The sequence below is a fragment of the Urocitellus parryii genome, chromosome 14, assembly GCF_045843805.1.
Source record: "Urocitellus parryii isolate mUroPar1 chromosome 14, mUroPar1.hap1, whole genome shotgun sequence".
NCBI classification, from domain to species: Eukaryota; Metazoa; Chordata; class Mammalia; order Rodentia; family Sciuridae; genus Urocitellus; species Urocitellus parryii.
The window spans coordinates 47,328,834-47,352,185 of record NC_135544.1 but is presented as its reverse complement, the minus strand read 5'-3'; the positions used below and the strand labels follow the sequence as shown (position 1 = coordinate 47,352,185).

At 36.6% G+C, this 23,352-nt stretch overlaps 1 protein-coding gene across 1 annotated transcript in view; it reads left to right on the top strand.

Moving 5' to 3' along the window:
• Window positions 1-23,352, top strand: part of Psd3 (pleckstrin and Sec7 domain containing 3) — a 461,162-nt gene that overhangs the window by 246,944 nt on the left and 190,866 nt on the right. Inside the window, exon 9 of the mRNA XM_026395813.2 lies at window positions 14,271-14,360. Within this exon, the coding sequence (XP_026251598.2) occupies window positions 14,271-14,360 (90 nt within the window). The remainder of the gene's footprint in view (window positions 1-14,270; window positions 14,361-23,352) is intronic.

The following is a 23,352-nucleotide window of genomic DNA, read 5'->3' as shown; positions in this document are numbered from 1 at the left end:
AAAAATAAATTTTCCTTCTAGGTGGTAAGTTTTTATCCATAATTCTGGGTATAGCTTCTCTTGCATCATGATTGCCTGATTTATTGTAATAGTGTCTGACTTAGCAGCATGGCCCCTGTACAGTTAAATCATTTAGAAGATGAAGTAAATTATTTCTAATCTCTGCTTCTTTCCCTTAATGCTACTGTCTAGGCCATCCGTGCCCATACTTAATCCAATGCCAGAACAATCCTGTTGAGAGTAAACTAATAGATCATTTTCCTTTCCTTCCTTACCATGTTGGCATAATAGCAGTCCAGCAGCATGACTCTTCTAAGAACTGCTCTGACCAGCTTCTTCTCATGCTTTATATGGGGGAGGGCTGAGTTTGGGAGATTAACTTATATTGGCTGTTCTTTGCATCATTCCTTAAAAGAAGGATTCAAAACGAAAAAGTGTTGGAATGGGCTTTGGCCTGCTAATGTTTTTACTAATAAAATGATGGAATGTATACTAATACTTCTAACAAGTAGCTCCGTGTTACATATTGGAATGCTTTTCTATCTTTTAAATGTATTCTTGCACTAAACAAACATTGATAGTTTTCCTACTCCATTCCTAGTTCTATGCCATCTGGGTAAGGATCAGGGATGAAGGAGACAGGTTCTTGGTGGAAGCCACTCATCGCCTCCATTAGTTGAATTTAACTGGAGACAAGGCTAGCAGGTTACTGAACGGCTATGGTGGAAAAATTCTGGCTAGATGTTTTGATTTAATGTAGGGTTGTAGTTAAACCTTGATAACTAGACTAGGAAGAAAAACACAGCTTCAAATATATTTTTGGGGGTGAAATTTTTTAGTACATTTCAGTACCTGCTTTAAAAAACACATGCATGGTTAATCATATTAGCAGTAGTTTTGATTTTCATTCTCTTGTCTGAGTATATTCTCTTAGGATAGATATTTATTTATTTAAATGTTTAGGTAAATATTTGTGGTCATGGGGTTATTTGCTAAGTAATCTTTTATTTTTAAAATCTTTAAATATAAAATATACATGCAAGTTAAACATACATATAAATTTCTAGTAGAACAAACTCCTGCTCTTTTGAGCTATCAGTAAAAGAAGACGAAAATCTTTTTGTTGCTTAAATCTTACTTTTTTTGTGTGTAACAATGCGGGTCTCCTTCCATCTTCCGTGCAATTCCCCTTCTCTCTTCCGTTCCCTCCCACCTCTCGTCCCTGTTTGATGGTAATCATCTTCTCATGCTCTTCCTCCCTGCTCTGTTTTGAGTCGCCCCCCTTTATCAAAGAGGACATTCTGCATTTGTTTTTTAGGGATTGGCTGACTTCACTTAGCATAATCTGCTCTAATACCATCCATTTCCCTGCAAATGCCATGATTTTGTTATTTTTTAGTGCTGAGTAATATTCCATTGTGTATATATGCCACATTTTTTAATCCATTCATCTATTGAAGGGCATCTAGGTTGGTTCCACAGTCTAGCTATTGTGAATTGTGCTGCTATGAACATTGATGAAGCTGTATCCCTGTAGTATGCTCTTTTTAGGTCTTTTGGGAATAGTCCGAGAAGGGAAATAGCTGGCTTGAATGGTGGTTCCATTCCCAGCTTTCCCAGGAATCTCCATACTGATTTCCAAATTGGCCACACCAATTTGCAGTCCCACCAGCAATGTACAAGTGTACCCTTTTCCCCACATCCTTGCCAGCACTTGTTGTTTGACTTCATAATGGCTGCCTTTCTTACTGGGGTGAGATGGTAACTTAGAGCAGTTTTAATTTGCATTTCTCTGATTGCTAGAGATGGTGAGCATTTTTTTTCATGTATTTGTTGATTGATTATATATCTTTTTCTGAGAAGTAACTGTTCAGATCTTGGCCCATTTGTTGATTGGGTTAAGAGGGAAGGGGAGAAAAAACGAGAGAAATGAGGTTACGGTAGATGGGATAGAGAGAGGGGAGGGGAGGGGGGAAAGGAAGGGGATAGGAAGGGCAGCAGAATACAACAGACACTAATATGGCAGTATGTATAAATGTGGCTGTATAACCAATGTGATCCTGCAATCTGTACACGTGGGAATAATAAGAATTTTTATACCCCATTTGAAATAAATGTATGATACATTGATCTTGATATATAATGTTTTGAGCAACTAATAAATTTCTGATGTTTAAAAAAAATCTTACATGTTATCGGAAATGTTATGAATGAAAGGATTTGACATGTCGGAATAAATTTAAATTTACTTCACATCTTTTGTATTGACTGTAACTAGCTATCTCTCTTGTACTTTGAATGGTCAGGATTCAGCCACCCCGAAAGCATTAGTCCCTGAGCCTGAAGACAAGGGCCGGGGAGTAGGCAGGCCCTTATCAGCAGGGCTCACTGTCTCAGGGTGGGAAGCTTTAGACACAGACTGGAATTGCATGAATGGTAGATATGGGCATAGTTATGTGGCCAGTTTCACAACTAGGTCTCAAAAGAATGCCCAAGTCGGTGGCTAGCTACAGTTGGGCCATGGTTAGAGGCAATAGCTAGACAGTTTTTAATCAAACGTTCTAACAATCTACCATTCATCACTGTGACTTGATTTTTAGTAGCAGTTTCATCCAGCATCTGTGCTGTCCAGTATTGGCAAGAGCCAGCTCACCTTGTGCAGTGGGTACAAGAGGTAGAGGCTGGAGCAGTGCTTCTCTGCCTCTGGCCGGACCTCCTCCATAGGCTTTGTTCTTGGGATGCACAGGGTATGCTGAATATCATCCTCTGTAGTCTCATTTATTATAGGGCAGGATCTTGATGTTTTGGGGGGTTACAGGTTAAAGGATAAAACCATGGCTAATGTACCATTCCAATATGAAGAAAAAAGGCGTCAAGGAATAGGTTTAAGTTTTTAATAGATTAATGTTAAAAAGGTAGATGGAGTTCATTTTGAGAGAGATGACAGGAATTATTTCCTTTGCAGTCTGAGTTGGCTTTGTAGGAAACTAGAATTTTAAATGTTGGATAAATATTTGGTTTATTATCACTAGTGGAAAAGACTATTATGGAAAATGTAATTAGAGCAATTTGATGCATTTACTTCCTCATATTGTGCTATTTTGTATTTCCATACTGAAAAGCACCACAAGCTTCCATGAGATAAATGACCCATATGCAGTTAATATCCTCACAAAGTCTCTTTATCTGGAATTACCATTATTGTAACTGGCATCTGCCTTAAGTGCATTTTGCCTGTTTCCTTCCCTCCAGTAGCGCTGTCCTCCCTGTGGATACTTCTTCTTGTCTATGCTCCTAACATGCCCCGTCTTGTGCCATGAAGGCAGCCTTTGGCTTTCATTTGTCTCCCTGCGCTTTGCCCTGCAGAGGATTCCAGCCGTTTTGTACTGGAATTGAACACAGCAACACTTGACCATAGAACTGCATCCCCACCTCTCTATTTTTTGAGAAGAGGTCTTGCTAAATTACCTAGACTGCCCTTGAATTAGCCATCCTCCTGCCTCAGTCTCCTGAGTTGCTGGGATTGTGAGCATGCATCAGTAAGCCCCGCCTTGATCTCTTTTGAACCACATAGCCTCCTTCCCTTGGAGTCCTCCCCCAGCCTCCTTTGTACCACACGTTCCTTTTTGCCCTTTTGGGGCTTCCCAGTCACAATGGCTTCTATCAGATTCTCTCATTTTTGGAGCTTCTCACTGATAAAAGGTACATGGAAGACTGGGGTCTAGATCTTGGAGTTGTTAAGGGTTTGTAGTGGGTGTCACAGTCGTTTTCACCGTTACTATTTCTGTCATCAGAATGAGTGTTTATGTGATAGTCTGATAACCTAATCATCAGCTGTGCAAATGCTTTTATATAGAATATGATGATTTGAAAAACTTTAATTTTAAAACAACCTTTAGAGTGCAATTCATGGTCACATTGGCAACTGCCTAGATTTTAATAGGAATCCTTGTTTAATTGTGCCAAGGCTTAATCATGCACTGGTCCATTTTGTTGGATTCTATCAAAAACTTTTCCCCTTCCTCCATTCCTCTCTTCATTGCCCCTACTCTTCTTCCTCCTTTCCTCCCTCCCTGTATCTTCCATCTATCCTTCTTCCTGTTATATTTGCTTTTTGAAAGGTTCCTACATGGGAATTACATCAGTGGGATTCATTTAGGGGCCTCATGGTATCCCATTTGTGTTATTCCATGACTATATGTACCTTTTCCTTCTATCATTGCAAGCTTCTTCACATTTGCATAGTTCATTAGTAGGTGATAAAAGCAGGTTTAACTCAATATTACAGTCATTTTATTTCTCCCTTATTCCTGAAAATGATTTGTGGTGGGAGAAGGCATAAGGTTTAAGAGGGGTACTGAAAGATATCACTTTGAATACTATTTCTTGACTCAGTGCCTGTTTTACTATGGCAGTCAAAAGTAAAATTTAGCCAGTCTTTGTTTTTCTTCAAATTTTAAAGGAAATACTTTCCATTAAGAACTTATAGAATCTATTCTTAGATAAAAGCTTGAAGTTTTCTAAGGGTATCTTTAATACTCTTAATTTTTTGAGAATCCCCAAAAGATTTTTTTGGTATAAATTGACAATGTCCCATACTTATTAAATCACTAAAATCCATTAAATGAATAATATAGTTTTTATAATCAAGAATTATACTTTCCAAAGTAAAAAAATTAGTGAAAATAATAGCATTTAAAATTTTTGTAAATCTTTTAAATATTTGACTAAGTAGAAGATAACTAGTCTCACATTTGCATTTCTGTTACAAAGTATCATGTACTTCCTATGAAACTGTATGCTTATGAAAGAATGAGGTTTGACCTCATGAACAAGTGGAATAAGATCCCTGAACAATACTTTGAGAATCACTATGCTGGGATAAAATTTCAATTCAATATATATACTGTATATACATTAATTTTATGTTATATATTATAAATCATATATTAGTATCATGTAGTAAACATTTTATAATTGTTCACATATTTTACATATACTATATAATATACACATGTAATATACATTTATTTTTATCTTTTAAAATTATTTTTTGTATTATAATTCTTAATATACCATTATACCATAATTTATCATATCTCTGATTATATATAAGGGAGGGAGAAGCAGGGAATAGCATGGATGGTGAAAGGAGACCCTCATTATACAAAATACATGTATGAAGATGTGAATTTGGTAATATACATTTTATATATACATGTGTGTGTTCATATATAATTGTTTTTGGTCTTTTTACCACTTCCAGTCCTTTTTCAAAGGCAATGTATTACAGGAGGGGAGATCCCACTGATGTTTCAAATATTCCTAAAAGTTGAACCTCAAACCACTTTAAATGAGTTCTGTGGTTGACATTTATGAAAAAACACTTTTAATATTGCTGCTTCCTGCTTTGAGATATTTCAAAGGACCCCACTTTGCCCAGTATTCATGCATATAAAAATGTGGACACCTGAGGGCAGCATAACATAATCACACTTATTGGATAGAGAAGCATAGAAAACAAAAGCGAACAGAGCTTTGAACAGAGCTGCACAACTGAAGTAATTACCACACCAGTAGTATGCTTTTTCATCATTATTGTAACATGTTGGAGGAGGTGGAATTGCGATGTGGGAGGGTATGCCTGCTGTGTTTTTAATATCCCAAGATTTATGAAGCCAGATTTTACCAATGGATGATGAGAGCTTTGAGTTTCTCCGAAAGCATATTTTCCAGATCCTGCACTCTGAAAAATAAAGAATTATAGGATCATTCTGCAACCTCTAAGTCATTGATAACTCTGGTCCACCTTGCTAGAGAAAAAAGTTGGCCCTGTTGGCAGCTCCCCCTAGGACCGACCAGGTTTGAGTTAGGCCTTGGTCAGAGCTTTGTAGAAGGTTCCATTTCCTCACTGGTCAGGGAAGCCATGCTCACAGCCAAGACTTGATCACACTTACGCTGAATTGTAGACTGGAGCTTGTATGGTTTCTGGGTGTCCCTGCTAAGAATGAAAGTCTCCAGTGTTCCCTCTGACTGCCCACAACAGCTGGGAGTGAGTTCTTTAGTAGGGTGGGAAAATGCTTTAACAAAGGAAAAAAACCTGAAATTAAGAGATAAAACAGGTTGCCTAATCTATTGGTATGTTCTCTCATGTTGTCCTCAATAGCAATGCTACTTCCTTCCAATTTTCTCTTTAGACAAGGTTGGGCAAAGTATGGCTCATAGGTAAAATGGAGGTGAAGCCTGTTTTTGTAAATAGATTTATTAGAACAAAGTTCTAATAAACTTAACATTGTTTACGTCTTCACACTAACACCAGTGCTGAATAATTGTATCAGACCTTACGTTTTGCAAAGCCTAAGTTACTAACTGTATGGTGCTTTACAGAAATTCATAGAATTTCTATCTGTTTTAGACTTTTGCCTGTGATAATGTTTACAATTTGGATACTCTCTCCCCAAAACACAGGTTGAGGGTAATCTCTTTACCTAAAATTCTAGCTCAAAATTTCTTAAAAATTTATTCAAATAACCCATTACATGCCATTGTCTCACTTATGGAACACCTGAAAAACTTAAGGAACAAATACTCCTCTTATGTTAATTTTGAAATAAATATTTGTTTTGAAAGTGTAGTTCTTTTGAGAAAAACAATAGGTGAACAATTAGTGACAATATTCATTAGTAGTACTATAATTTACATAATCTCGAGATTATGATTTCCAGCCCATTTTAATGCACGTATGTCTATTTCCTTGAAATATTCACAGAATTGCTGGGTATGGTGGTTGCACACCTGTAATCTCAGTGGCTTGGGAGACTGAGGCAGGAGGACAGTAGGTTTGAAGCCAGCCTCAGCAGCTTGGTCTTAAGCAACTTAGTGAGATTCTGTCTCAGAGTGAAAAATAAAAAGGACTGGGGAAGTGGCCCAGTGGTTAAGCATCCCTGGGTTCAATCCCCAGTATCCTCCCTCCCCCAAATATTCACAGAATTGAAAACTTGGGATTTAGTGGGTTAAGTTGTTTCAGAATTCCATCAAAGAATTTCTCTCCAAAAGCCATTTGATATATCTTTTAGAGAAAACAGCTCCTTTTAAAGAAAGTATATTTGAAAACGACAGCATGATCAAAATTGAGAACAGCCTTTAATTTATCAAGGCATGTGAATTTCCAGGAATTGGGTGTTTTTACTTTTTGACTAATATTATTGAAAGATGATACCTTGATTAGTCAAGTATTCAAGATTTGGACTTGTCAGTTAATTTGAGGTTTCAAATGGAATTGGCACTTTTGGGGTTCTCCATTTTGCATCTGTTTTTAAGTTTGATTAAGATGCCGCCTCTTGGACTGGGGATGTGGCTCAAGCGATAGTGCGCTTGCCTGGCATGTGTGCGGCCCGGGTTCGATCCTCAGCACCACATACAAACAAAGATGTTGTGTCTGCCGAAAACCAAAAAATAAATATTAAAATTAAAATCAATCTCTCTCTCTCTCTGTCTCTCTCTCTCTCCAAAAAAAAAAAAAAGATGCTGCTGCCTTTTTTCAGTGTTCTAGAGAGTCATGGTCAGTAGCATCTCAGATTGGATTGGAAACGTAGCATTGATTTTTATGGTACCATTTCTATGCCTCTCAGTATACCAGGAGGCCTTTTCAAATCTCCAAGTTTGTTGTGTGAATAGTCTAACCAAATGCCAACGTACTGATCTTTTCAAAGAATAAACCTCTGGGTGCAGATTTTTCTCTGCTTTCCTATTCTTTAATTTCTATAATTTCCTTGAGTTTCACTGGGTTGATTTTGGTCTTTATTTTTGTTTCTCAGTTAGTTAGATTGACTTGAGAATTTTATTTTTTAGTATAGTCTATAGATAAAGCTAATTCTAATCACTGATTTTGTATGTCAAGGATTCTTAGGCACCAGAGAAGCTCATACATTGTCATGTGTATTTATTCGTTTGTTCATCTGTATCTTTTGTAATATCCTTTTAAAGAAGGGAGTAAATATTACTGTTACCTTGAATTCTGTGAGCCATCCTAATAAATTAATTGAACCCAAGGAGTGGGTAATCAGAATCCCTGTGTATACATAATCAGAAGTATAGGTGACAACTATTCCTGATTGGCATCTGAAGTGAGGGGCTCTTGTGATACCTAGAGCTTAACCTGTGGGGTCTCACCCTATCAGCAGTTAGTGTCAGAATTGAATTTGAATGATAGGATAGCCAGCTAGTGTCTGCTGGAGACCTGGTGGTTTGTGGGGAAAAACCTCATACATTTTAGTGACCAGAGTAAAAGACTAAGTGCCGAGTTATGTGTGTGAGTATGGGGAATGTTTATTTCCCCTCAAAGCCTATAAGACAGATGTGAAATACATGAAGAAAAATCAACAGAATTGAAGGGAAAAATACATTCAATAATCATTCATGGGGTGGGGATGTAGCTCAGTGCCTAGGTCCTGGGTTCAATTCCCTGCACTGCAAAAAAAAAAAAAAAAAAAACAATGATCACAATATCGACAAGGAAATAGAAGATTTGAACGCCACAAACCAACTAGATCTGATAGAAATTGCTCGACTCTTCACCCAATGAGGGAGAGTGTTCTTTGAAGTATTCATGGATATTCTCAAAGATAGGTCTAGAAAGTCTCAAATCCAAAAGGATTAAAATATATGAAGTCTGTTCTCTATGTGCAATGGAATGAAATTAAAAACAAAAGGAAATTTGTGGAAGTTAAACAGTATACTCCTAAATAATGGGTCAAAGAAATTTTACAATGCAAATAAAAAATTTTGAAATGAAAACACACTGATCGGATGCAGCTGAAACAATGGTAAATAGCAAATTTGTTACTGTAAGTGCAAAAAGAATGTATCCAAATTAGTCTAACCAACAGAGAAATAAAGACCAAAAATCAACCCAGTGAAATTCAAGGAAGTTACAGAGTGGAAATAAATGAAACAAAAGAGGAAAGCCGAGAAAATGCACCCAGAGGTTTATTCTTTGAAAAGATCAATAACGATGACATTTGGTTAAACCGATCACACATAAGACTCGAATTATTAAAATCAGTATTATAAGAAGGGGACATTATTATTGATCTTGTAGAAGTAAAAGAATTCTAAGTGCATAGAGGCAACGATTATGTCATCAAAACAAAGCAAGGTGAAACAATTTTTTATAAAAGATGGAAACTGACGAAACCTGAGAAGAAACAGAATTTGAACTAACATGTTGTAATTAGTAATGAAAACACTTCCCACAAAGAAAAACCCAAGATCAGATGGCTTCACTTGTGTACTATACCACACATTTAAAGAGGTTTTACCTTCAGTTCTTTACAAACTCTTCAGAAAGTGTAAAGGGAACATTTCCCAAATCATTCTGTGAGGACAGTATTACTCTAATACCAAAACCAGACAGATGATCATGAGAAAACACGAATATTCTGTGTAAAAATTAAAAAGCAAACATAGTCCAATCTATAAAAGGATTATATATGGGCATAATTCAGAGATCATTTGGTTCCAGACCACCATAATAGAGCTAGTGTGGCAGTAAATTGAGTCAGATTTTTTTGTTTCCCATGCATACGAAAGTTCTGTTTATACTGCAAGTATGTAATAGCATTATATATCAGATTTTATTAATAAAATCATAGATGCTTTGCTTAGTGTTTTTAAGAACACTGAAAAGGCTAATGGCTGTTTGAGCCATCAGCAGGTCAAACTCCTTTTGCTGGTGGAAAGGTTTGCCTCCTGTTGATAGCTGCTGGCTGGTTAGGGTGGTGGTTGCTGAAGGACGAGATGGCTGTGACAATGTAAGAACAATGAAGTTTGTCGCACTGATTCACTCTTCCTCTCTGTAGCATCTGACCTTTCAGAATTGGACCTAGTCCTCTCAAACCCTGCTGTTTCTTTATCAGCTGGCTTTATATAATATTCTAAATCTTTTATCTCAGCAGTGTTTACAACATCTTCATGGGAAGTAGATTCCATCTCAAGAAACCATTTTCTTTGCTCATCCATAAGCTAGATGAAGTGGACATATTTGCCTAAGAAGAAACTCCTTTTAAACATTTTCCCTAAGACTAGAGCGATCCAGGCCCATCTTAACTTCTAACTCCAGTTCTCTGTTGTACAAACACCTCTGTCATTTTCCCCTCTACTGACGTCCTCAACTTCTCAGGCACCTTCATGGGGGCTGTGATCAACCTCTTCCAACTCCCGTTAGTGTTGAGATTTTGACCTGCTTCTGTGAATCACAAATGTTCTTAATGGCAACTGGCATGATGAACCCTTTCCAGGAAGGATTTTTTTTCCCCCAGAAATCCATCTGAGGAATCAGTATTTTAGCGCATTCTTTTTCTCCTTATATTTGTATTCTCAGTCTGCTTTTATCTAAATGTGCACTCTTGTGTATTCTGCTTTTATGTTTGAAGTCTTTTATGATCATTATTCAATTCACATTTGCAATAAATGGAAACAAAGGTTTTTTAAATACAATTTCAAGAATTAAAAACATTTTTCTAGAATAATTTGTATTTAATAATTGTTATTAATGCACACTTGGTTAAAAACTAGATAATGTTATTAGTATTTGAATTTCTTAAATCACATTAAAATATTTTGGGTGATTAACAGATGATTAAGGGAGGTTCTTTTTTAATTTTGTTACAAGCAAAGCATTGGAAAAGAATTTGCTGCCTAGTGATTGTTCATTCATCTTCTCAAATCCTTGGATTATATCCAAAAAGGCCTTTCCAAGTCATATCAAAATGACTTGATTATACTTATTACTTTTTACCTTGAGGCATTTTGGTTGACCTAATACATTTTAAAAGGATCGAAAAAATTGAGTTTGGTTTTTTTCCCAATATATCATTGTACAACATTTTTTTTTCATTAAAGTTTCTGAGATTTAAATACTCATCAAAACTTTGGAACTGTAGATTTAATTTATGGAAATCTCTACCAAATTAGTTCTTTGGCAAAACCAGATCTCCATCTCAAATCATTCATTCCATCTTTTCAAATGAAGTCTTTACCTTCCTTGCTGATGGAAGAGGCATGTTTTTTAAATTTTTTTTTATTATTAATTGTTCAAAACATTACAAAGCTCTTGACATATCATATTTCATACATTTGATTCAAGCAGATTATGAACTCCCATTTTTACCCCGTATACATATTGCAGATTCACTTCGGTTCTACATCCACTTTTTTACATACTGCCATACTAGTGTCTGTTGTATTCTGCTGCCCTTCCTATTTCTACTATCCCCCCTCCCCTCCCTTCTCCTCCCATCTTCTCTCTCTACCCCATCTACTGTAATTCATTTCTCTCTCTTGATTTTTTCCCCTTTCCCCTCAGTTCCTCTTATATGTACTTTTGTATAACAATGAGGGTCTCCTTCCTTTACCATGCAATTTCCCTTCTCTCTCTCTTTCCCTCCCACCTCTCGACCCTGTTTAATGGTGATCATCTTCTCATGCTCTTCCTCCCTATTCTGTTCTTAGTCGCTCTCCTTATATCAAAGATGACATTTGGCATTTGTTTTTTAGGGATTGGCTAGCTTCACTTAGCATAATCTGCTCTAGTGCCATCCATTTCCCTGCAAATGCCATGATTTTGTCATTTTTTAGTGCAGAGTAATACTCCATTGTGTATAAATGCCACATTTTTTTTATCCATTCATCTATTGAAGGGCATCTAGGTTGGTTCCACAGTCTAGCTATTGTGAATTGTGCTGCTGTGAACATCGATGTGGCAGTATCCCTGTAGTACGCTCTTCTAAGGTCTTCAGGGAATAGTCCAAGAAGGGAAATAGCTAGATCAAATGGTGGTTCCATTCCCAGCTTTCCCAGGAATCTCCATACTGCTTTCCAAATTGGCCACACCAATTTGCAGTCCCACCAGCAATGTACAAGTGTACCCTTTTCCCCACATCCTCGCCAGCACTTGTTGTTGTTTGACTTCATAATGGCTGCCAATCTTACTGGAGTGAGATGGTATCTTAGGGTGGTTTTGATTTGCATTTCTCTGACTGCTAGAGATGGTGAGCATTTTTTCATGTACATGTTGATTGATTGTATGTCCTCCTCTGAGAAGTGTCTGCTCAGGTCCTTGGCCATTTGTTGATTGGGTTATTTGTTATCTTATTGCTTAATTTTTTGAGTTCTTTGTATACTCTGGATATTAGGGCTCTATCTGAAGTGTGAGGAGTATAAATTTGTTCCCAAGATGGCGATACCAGATTTTAAACTATACTACAGAGCAATAGTAACAAAAACAGCATGGTACTGGTACCAAAACAGGCGGGTGGACCAATGGTACAGAATAGAGGACACAGACTAATCCACAAAATTACAACTATCTTATATTTGATAAAGGGGCTAAAAGCATGCAATGGAGGAAGGATAGCATCTTCAACAAATGGTGCTGGGAAAACTGGAAATCCATATGCAACAAAATGAAACTGAATCCCCTTCTCTCGCCATGCACAAAAGTTAACTCAAAATGGATCAAGGAGCTTGATATCAAATCAGAGACTCTGTGTCTGATAGAAGAAAAAGTTGGCTCCGATCTACATACTGTGGGGTCTGGCTCCAAATTCCTTAATAGGACACCCATAGCACAAGAGTTAATAACAAGAATCAACAAATGGGACTTACTTAAACTAAAAAGTTAATTTTCTCAGCAAGAGAAACAATAAGAGAGGTAAATAGGGAGCCTACATCAAGAGGCACGTTTTTTAACAACACAAAAGTCTTAGCACTTTTCACACAGTGTTTAGAAAGCTTGGTTGGGCTGAGGAGTTCTAAGAGTTGGGAGAAAGGCAGCTGTTAAAGGGAAGGTTTCCCTTTCAAGGCAGCCCCTCTTGAGCACATCTCTTTTAAAGTCTTTATCTTCAAGAATATGCTGCCTGGGTGGTTGTTGAAGTTGGATGTTTGTGTGCTGGGGTTTGAATGTAGGGACACTTTACCAATGAGTTACATCCCCCAGCACCCCCCTCCCTTTTTTTAAAAAAAAATTCTGCCCTACTCTTCATCATTTATGAATGAATAAAATAGCCTTGGAAAGTAAACCAGTTTGTGAGGATATGCTATACAGGGATGTGAATGTGTTAGAGATTTTGTTAATGTGGACCACATTTTGCTAGAGATGCTGTGCCTATGCCTCTTGTACATCCCTCTCCTGCATGTGACACATTTCTCTTGCTGTCCAGGTTGAACTAATGTGTCCTTCATGACTGGCAGCTACTACTGGTTGATTTGGCTTAATTAGCTTAGGAAATAAAGCTCTGTGACACCAGTTTTATTAGTTTTCCTTGTCACCATGTTTGTCTTGTCTTTGTAGTTTAGATTTTCTAACTATATTTTGTTCATGAATATGGTTTTCTTTCATTAAACTCTATTATCTTTAAGTCAAGTTGGAAGTATGCTGGGGCACAATTCTCTATGGGTCACTCACTTTTTGGAACATCTTATGGACAGATGATTTGCTTACTCTGGTTCTTTATTTTTTCAAGATTGTTTCTTTAGTGAGTAACTTATAAGGATATAATAATTTCAGAGCAGTGGTCAGGTTGGCTTACCGTCTTGAAAGATAGAGCTGGTGCCTCCATCTAGAGTGAAGGGGTACCATACTTATTGTCCATTATCAAATATTTCAGTTCCTGGAGCTTCGGGTTTGTCTTTTATAATGAGGTCTTTTGCATGTGCAGATAGCATTTGACTCTGTTCAAGTTGCTCGAGAATTAGGGCTCAGGGAACCAGATCAAGAAAATGCTAATATTCTGGCTACTCCTATTACAAATATAAATATTGTGTCTCACCCAGGAGTCATTTCCCCTGCCAGCATCCATGACAGGCTAACCTGTTAGCTAGAAAGTGAGGATCTCAGATCCTTCACAGTTTTTTACAATATTTGGAAATACAAGTAACTATCGGAATTTAGCTCAGAAATCTCATTTTTTTCTACATTTTTAAATTAAAACCTACATTATTATGAGTGTAGTATAGGTTCTTGAAGGTTTTTTTTTTCCTGAGTTAAAATGAGGGCTTGACATAATTTTCTTTGACATGCTTAATGACAGTTTTAGAAGCATAATAGGTCATATTTTTCCTTGCGTATTAAAACTGTATTATATGTATATATACACATATTAGTATGTATATGTATTTGTTTTTGAAAACCAAATCAATTGCTTTTTAATTACTTACGCATTAATTTTAATTCCATAAATGTCATGATATATTATTTGCCTCTATTCCAGAATATTGGAAAGAAGATGACATGCCAAGAGTTCATTACAAACCTCCAAGGGATAAATGAAGGTGTTGAATTCTCCAAGGATCTACTAAAAGTAAGTATGGGACTGTTTTGTTTTTAGATTATGCTTATGTTTATATTTACTGCTTATTTTCTGTTCCAAAACAGGCTAAGGATCACTTAAGAATTTTGCTTTATGCTTTTGATTTTATTGGTGATGTTTCTATTGGGCCTTGGCCTTCATGCTTCAGGCTATAGAGTACTCTTAAATGGATAATCCTAAAGATCCACATTTTAATCATATACTAAAATAATAAGTAGATTTGGAATAGTTGGTAATACAAAAAGTTAGTGGACAGTTTGATTTATTTGTAAGCATGCTTTCAGAACTTAAAGGTCAGGAAGGCATGTTCACTATGGAAACAGAAAAGCTCTTATAAGATAATAATGCAAGCAGTTCTGATAGTGTTCAGCCTGTAGTCTCAGAGCCACTCAGGTTGTCTCTGGAAATAGATTAAATTAAATTTTGATAATTGTAGAATGCCGAAATTATTTGTAATCGGCTTTATTATTGCTAACAATCAGCAAGTTTTTCATAGATTGCTTTAAAGGAGAAAACACAATCAACTTTAAAATTCATGCATTCTTCAGCATTATAAATAAGATGTACGTTTGATCAAATACATAATAGTGATTGATAATGAATATGAATATTTTAAAAGTTGTAGGTAAGATGTGAATGTTGAGCATGTGGTTTTTATAGATGTCTGATTCTAGCCTTTTTAAAACAGTACACACATAACTTTCAAATGGGCTTGGAAAATAAAAGGTGCAGAATTGTGATGTGATAAATAGGCTATGAAGTTACACAGTGTTAACAGGTCTTTTTTCATTCTAGTGTATTAGCAAGGAAAGTAATGGAGTCTCTATGAGATAGAGGATTTGTGAGGCTTTTATCAACTTATGTCAGAAATGAAAATTGACAGGAAAGCTTTTAGATTTTAGTGGTAGACTTAGGGTAACCTGCTGACTGTAGATAAATTATCCGGTAGCTTTAGAGCATGTTTGGTGCTGTCCAAAGCCAAGTGTAGTTAATGTACAGTTCTGTGGCTACTGTTCACCTTGGGTAAACATATGTCCTGTGATTTGTCCTGCCAAGTTTTTGCCCAAAGATGTGGTGTTGTACAATTGAGATTGTTTTTAAACCCCAGGGTAAAGATATGTACTCTACTTTACTGTGGGAGCATGACAGCCTAGTGACATTGGAAATGATAGTGGCATTTGGTGGGGAAATTGTCAAATGAAGTATTGATTCCCTTTCAGGAGCAAACCTCTGCCATTTACCCACTCAAGATGAGGATTTTTGCCTTGTAGTAGGAATGTTTTTTTACTGTGAATTCAGTCAAGAAAATGTTTCCTTTAAACCATTTTTTGTTTTGTTTCACTATGTGGAATGTGATTTATTTCCCTTGTCCTCCCTCTGTTCTTCCTTTCTCTTTATTTCTATTGTTTCTTTCTTTCTTGCTCTTTTTTTTTTGTCCTTTTTTCCCTTTCTCTTCCACTTCCCTTCCCCCTTCCCCTTTGGGTGGGTTGTCTCTGAATTGGCTGCTGAGATGAATTATTGGATGAAATTTGTTTGAATTTGGGACAGTATGTTTACATGCCAAATAGCTGCATACACATAGAGAAACACAGACATTTGGTGTCATCTTCCAGGTTTCTGAGTAACCTTACTCTTCCTGCACACCTTTCCTAACCTACAAAATTATAGGCATGCATGAATTCAGGTATTTTAAATGAGAAGGAGGATGACTTTTACTACATTTCTTCATAAAAATAGATAACTACTACTAGATTCAATATCAGAAAATGCTTGTTTCCATTGATTAAATGGAGGTTGTTATTGTTACTTAATGACCTTATTGCTTTTAGATTTCTTTGGATCAAAGGTTGCATTTGGATTTATGCCTGTTCAGATTTCTTTGGGCCAGAAGTAACATTTGGGCTTAAAGCTTGTTCTGTGTGTTAACATAATTAGGAACATTTGTTGAAGGTCCATAGTGTTCCCCACGTGGTGTGGAACTTGGAGAAGTGCTGGGAACTACAAGGATACCTGTTCTCAGAGACCATAGACTACTAAGAAACATGGTGGGGGGGGGGGGAGACTTTCTCCCTTAAAATGGATAGTTATTCCAAATTAACATAAAAGCATAAACACTATTGTTTTGTCTTAATAGAAATAGTTAAGTATATGGGTCATAACATATTTAAATGTATGAGAAATGGAAAATTTGCCTTAAACCTTTAATTTGGAGAATTTAGTTAAGTTTTGCCTTACTACATTGAAAAAGAGAGATGACACATGGAGCCTGTTTTACAGGTTACAAGCTACTGCGTTTTCTGTTGTTGACATAAATAACTTGAACATATTTGAGGGCTTTGGCAAAAAAGAACTTTTCTCCCTAAGTTGCTTTAAGAATAAGTTCTGTCTACAATCCAAAGTGAAATTAAGTTGGATACCAAAAGAAAATCAGTGACAGAATGTCATTGATATTCCTCAAAGCAGAAGGCTGGGAAGAGGTGACATTGGCGAGGGCCTTTGATATGGAGGTGGAAGACACCTTTTTTATGTAAGTCATTCTTTTCCATCTCTTGCCTCCTGCCACCATAAACATTCTGTTGTGACCATAGGAGCCTCTGTCTATCTGCCTCCAAGTTGTGGAGGTCTCAGGGAAGCCCCAATCCAGCAGAGCCTGCAGCAAGATTGGGTGGCAGAGCCCAGTGTGATCACTCAGAGTCCCTTCCTGACCCATCTCAGCAGTTGGACATGGTTCACCTTCAAGCATCATTGGGGCAAGGAGGAGGAGAAAAGGGAGGTTCTGCATAGATTTAATAAAACATTCCTGAGACTCTTGGAAATAGTAAAACTATTAAAGACATGACTACAGAGGGATGAGAATGTAAAATATAGGCCACCTCTGAATTGGAGGCTGAATTTCAAGAGAGACAACATAGTATGAAAGAGATTATGGGCTTGAGAATTATCCTGACTCGGCTCTCCCTTAATAGCTGAGGACTGTAGGCAAGTTTATTTAAATCCTCTCTCCCTCTCTTCTCATCTGTGAAATGAGAGGTTTTATTAGTTTCCCACCTTATTTATTTAATAATTAGTTAAATTTATATATGTATAAAAATTTGTATAAAGCCTTTAGAGTCTTAGCATGTAGTTATGCTATATGTCAGCTATTTTATTTTTAATACTTTGTTCATCACTTAGCTCCAAGTGGGCTGGAATGGGACCCCCCATTCCTTCTTGCAGTATTTGGACTTAAGGTTGCATTCAGTTCTTAGGGACAAGTGAGATTAGTGCCACTAGACAAGACTTATACTCAATGTCCCTTTTTAGCATTCTGCTTTCTTTGTATACCTATTCTCTATTCTTTGACCAGCATCATCTGTGACATTTATCTGAAAATGAACCTTGGTTAACCCTATATTTTCCTTACCTTGCCATTAGTCTTTCTCCTAAGCCTTTCCCTCTCCTTTGATGTTACAACAATGGAGGTACCTGGACTGGTCCTGGAATCTTGAAGAATCTGAGGAAAAAAACTAGTTCTTATCCTTTTGAGACCCTGAGATAATCCTGGAACGGTAACAGAGCATATCTCTATTCAGACCATTCATAAATGATCTGAAGTAACTCAAAATCCTAGGGAAAAAGAAGGGTTGCTAGGTCTCCTTGCTGCCTTGTGTCTTTTCTATTTGGAGAGCACAAGGTTTGAAAGGTCAGGACCAGGAGTTGTTGGTACTGCTCAGAGCAATTCATTTAGATTCTTTGATGTTAGCCTGGGGACTCTTCAGTCCAATCTCATCAGGGGTTGATACTTAGGAACTGGGAGGTATAGGTTTTCCATCATGTGCATGTTGTGAAGCTTGTTACACTGTGGGATAGTTTTTTTGAACATTCACAGTAGCCTGGGCATGGAATCAACCTAAAGGCCCATCAGTGGATGAATATATAAATATATAAAGTAAGTGTAGTGTATATGCACACTGGAATATTTGCTATTCAGTCTTTTAAAAACAGAGATCCTGTCATTCATGACAATGTGCATATGCCTAGGACATTGTACTAAGTGTCAGAAGCCAGACACAGAAAGATAAATACTGCATGATCTGACTTATATGTGGAATTTGAAAGAGTTGAACTCACAGAATCAAAGAATACAAGGGAGGTTACCAGTGATTGGGGATTGTGGAAGGGGAGATGTTGTTAAAAAAGGACAAAGTTCAATTAGTTGGTATGAATAAAATTTGGGAAATCTGTTGTATGTCTGGCATGGTGAGTATTATATACTTGAAAAGTGCTACCAGTAGATTTTATATGTTCTCATCACATGTTGATCAGCTTGATTCAATCATTCCCCATAATATATGTATACAATCAAAACATCACATTTTATGCAACTTTTTAGTTATCAGATAAACATTTAAAAAAATAATTTTTTTTTTTTTATCTGATGCTCAAAACATAGCACTTTGCTCTTTTGCCTTCCCATTCCCTAAATTTTATTTCTTCTGGATTTCACAGGAAAGCCGAAGTTGTTTTTTCAACTTTCATTTCTAACTCCGGTGGTTGTCTCTTATTACACACAGGGTGGACAATGGACTTTGATGGCTTTCAGTTATTTGAATATTTAGAGGTGAAATGTGCATTTTTAAAATGTTTACGTGGCAGAAGGGAAGAAACGATGGGAAATAAGAGGAAACGAGATACTGAGCAATGGCATAGACACGTGGGGTAGAAGGGCATCTATTGGTTTCACAGTAATATGTTGAGGATACATCTAGACTGAAGATTTTGACAGTGAATCATGAAGCCATAATTATTTTCTATCTCAAATTTTCTATTTTCACCTGCCATTTAATGTTCCAATAATGTTATCTTTAATATTTTTGTCAGTTAAATCTTTTCTTCCTTCCCCTTTCCTCCCCCTCCATCCCTCCCTTTCACTCCCTATCCCCCTTCCCTCCTTCCCTGAGTAGCAATTGAATTTAGTAGCTCCCAAAGGGACATAGAGAAGGAATTAGTTGAAACAATCTCTTTGTTAATTTTTAAAAATAATTTTTAATTTTTAAAAATGATTGATGCAGGGGATGGAAAAAAGAAAACAAAACACCCACGACTTTTCAGAATTTTTCTAACAAAGAATTACAAAACAAAACTAAGCGCAGTTTGCAGAGGGTTTAAAAACATACATCCTCCTAAATGTGCCTAAATACAAATAGGTGTAAAAGGCAGTGTTGCTAGAAATCATTAAACAGGTAAGTAAATTTTAACTAATCAATATGATACTTGTGATAGCTAGCTTTTTATTCCTGTGGCCAACATACCTGACAAAAATAACTTAAAAGAGAAAAGATTTGTTTTGACTCATGGTTTAAGAGTTCAGTCCTTGTTGGTTGACTTGTATAGTTTCCCATGGCTTCCAGGAGTCTGTTCAGCTATCAGTGAATTAATACACCAATGAGATGAGAGACCTCAGGGATCCAATTGTTTCCTGAAAACTCTGCATCTGAATATTGCTACCTTGGGGACCAAGCCTTCAGCGCATGAGTCTTTGGGTGACACTTTGTGTCCAAACCATAGCAATATCCTTTAATATAATTGTTGCAGTGAAGGATTTGACTTGAGTATTCTTTAGAATTTTTTTTTTTTTATTGTAGAAATGACTTGTTTCTTTTTCCTTTACTTGGAAATATATTAACTTTGAAATTAGCTTACATTGCCTTAAGGCACGGACAAAAGTTATTTTATTCTCTAATTTGTAATTAATAGTGGTGTGTGTGTATGTGCGTGTGCACGCACGTTAGGAAGTGCCAATTAAATAGAAAAGATGTGAATCAAAATCAGTATAGTAGGCCTCTGGGTATTCAAATGTTTCATCATTAATGGGATGATAAATAACACTGTGAATTAAATTATTACATGTATTTTATTGGTTAGAATCCCATTGAAAGTTCTCACTTAAATTTGTTTTCCCTTACTTTCTCAAAGGACCGAATTTTTGGTAAGAATCTTTAAAAAGAAGACTCCAAAAATATATATGCTATCTGCATCCATTCTTTAACTTTGAAATTAAATGTCTACACAACAGACAGTGCTATGTTTTATTTTAAATGTAATTTTCGTTTTCTTTATTTTTCCTTTTTTTTTGGTATTCTTAAGGAAAAATAGTTTGTGAAAATAGTGGAAAAATTAGCCAGAAAGGTAGCATTTAAACATCCTTGGAAGGTCAGCAAAGAAAAATACGTTTTAAATAAAATGAATCTTGTTGGACAAGGAAGAAACCTAATTAGGAAATATAAAGTTATACTTTACAGGTTCATAATCATTAGGCTTTATAATCAGTTTTAACTGTATTAAGCTATATGCAACAACAAAAAATCAATCATCCATTATAAATATTTAGAGGTCAGCAATTTTTTTTTTATAAGTTTAAACTTTGAAAAGGACCTGTTTACACAGAAAGACAGCAAGAACTATAGGACTCTCCTACAAAAGAGAGCAGAGCCAGCCCAGCTCACTCCCCAAGTCCCATCTGCCCCTCTGTTTGACTTTCAGCCAGGTAGAAGATTGAAAATGTAGCACTGACAATTGCCCTACTTTTCCATGTTTTATACCCAAAGCTTGACCTGAAGCAGCATGAGGCTTTCTTTTCTCCTTCTCTCCTCACCTCCTCTATATTTCTGCTGTCCCCTTTAATCTTAGCTTTGATGATTATCAATGAGCCAGAAGTATAACTGAATAAGGTCAGGTTTTATTAATCTTACTATTTGGGATATTATACTATTGTTTTACAAATGGTAGCATTGGCAGAAACAATGTAAAGATGCAAGGAGTCTATTATTCCTTAACCACTGCATTTGATTCTATGATCCTATCAAATTTTGAATGAAAAAATAATGAACGGGTCCATTTTAAAGAAATAAAACAACAAATGGAGCAACTTCAACCAGAGGGTTAGGCATCATATTAAAATGACCTTAATGAAATTTTATTACTCTTATTTTATCCAAGTACCGAATAGCATGAAAAATAGCTCAGATGTTAACTATGTAGCAGCATTAAAAAATAATTGTTAAGAAAAAGCAATGCTAGTTCAGATAATTCAAAGCTGGAAAGTGACACAAATCTATCATTCAGGTGTTGTAGAGAATTGTTTGAAGGAGAAGTGGAAGTGGAAGAGATAGTAAAGTGCCAATTGTCTGTGCAAGAAGGGGTGGTGGCTTGGATGGGATTGGTGACAGTATTGAGGGAAATGTATTAAGTACTGATTTATTTCAAGCTGCTCATTAAAGCTTCTGTTGCTAACTTCTTTCTCAGATTGCCCCTTTGTCCTTTCAATTTTACTTACCATCTAACCTGCATGGAGAAGAAGAGAAAGAAAAGAGAAAAACTTGAATTCTGTCTTCCCCATTACTGCTGCTTGATCTGCTAGGCTGCATAACAGTGGGGGCTTTGTAGCAGTGTGACATGAACAGTGGTAGATCTGGAGAGCAAGCCCAGCACTTTGCCTGGGCCAGGCAACTCAGCTCTTCCATGCATAAGATGCGGTAACAGCACTTTCCTCCAAGCACAGTTGGGGAACTAAATGACATGAGGTGTATTGAGTGCTAGCATTGAATGCTGGGTGCATTGTGCTCAACTAGAATGAAGTAGGTTTTGTGACAATATTACGGAAGTCTCCAGGCCCTCTGCCTGAGTGTTTCTAGTGGATGTCACTAGGGATAAAACCCTGATAAAACCTCAGGGTGATCATTTCATGCCTTAGTTTCTTCATTTGTAAAATAAGATATCTGGCCTGCACCCACAGTTTTCAATTTAGGTTTATGGAGCTCCCTGGGTCCACTGTTCACCTTCTTCCTTCTACCCTTTCCACCGAGTCTAAAACTGCTTGTTCTGTTTTCCTGTTGTGCTGAAACTTCCTCATGTAATGTCTTTGGAGCAAAATGATGTTTGGCAACAAAAGAAGTTGGAAAGCTCTGTAGGTGATCTTTAAAGGATCATTTCAATCTAAAGCACTGGGAATATTCTTTATTAATTTGTAAACTCAAATTATATCTTTTAAGTTTGACCCTTCCTATTTATTTATTGGTTTAGAAAAGAAGCATGTACTAACAGTGAAACTAGCAAATGTTCATATTTAAATCCCAGAATATTTCTTTTGTTGTGTAGCAGCATTCTCAGAAGATTATTTATTCCCAAAGGACTCGATTGAGAGGAAGAAGCAGGCCTCAGTCTGAAACAAGTCTAAACTTTTTATAAATGAAAAGCCTGAAGTGAATTTTCAAAAATACTTGATCTGAGTTATATTCGGAGTATGTAGTTGAAAATAGGAACTTATGGGTGGTATTTAAGTGTAGCTATAAAAAGAGCATCAACTGTTGCCTAGAGTAGGTGAGCTCTCTCCAGAGAAGGTCATGGAAACCTGGTAGCAACAGTATCCATGGAGGAAAGGGCTCGGATGCTTATCCTAGTGTAAGCAGGAGAGCCTTTGAAGAGAAAAGCTATGTTAGCAAGCTTTATAAGAGGAAAGCTTTAAAGGTTCTGGCTTAAAATATGGACTCTTGCTGTCTTTTTTTCAGGAAAGCAAATCAAGCTGAGTTATGTGATAAAAGGCACATGGCGCGGTTCTGCCTCTGCCTTCCCCATGGAGGTCTGGAAGCGTGCTCTTGCTTTCAGGCATGCAATCATCACCGGCAGAATAATGATGCTGCCTTTGCTGTGGTTTAGACCTTGAATGAAAAATGGTGACGATAATGAGGGTAATACTTTGAAGTAGCTGAAGATCCACAAATCATGTTCGTGCTTAAAAAAAAAACCCAAAACCAGAAATCTCTCCAAAGAAGTCTGTTAGAACGTTTTGACAGAACAGATGCTGCTTAAAGAGTACAAACAGATTTTTAACCAAAAAGAAAAAAAGGAAAAAAGTTTGAGTGGGGGTGGTAGTAATCGTTAAGGGTACTGTAATGGAATATTAATGATTCCCAGACAGATTCTATTTTTAATGTCATCATGAAGA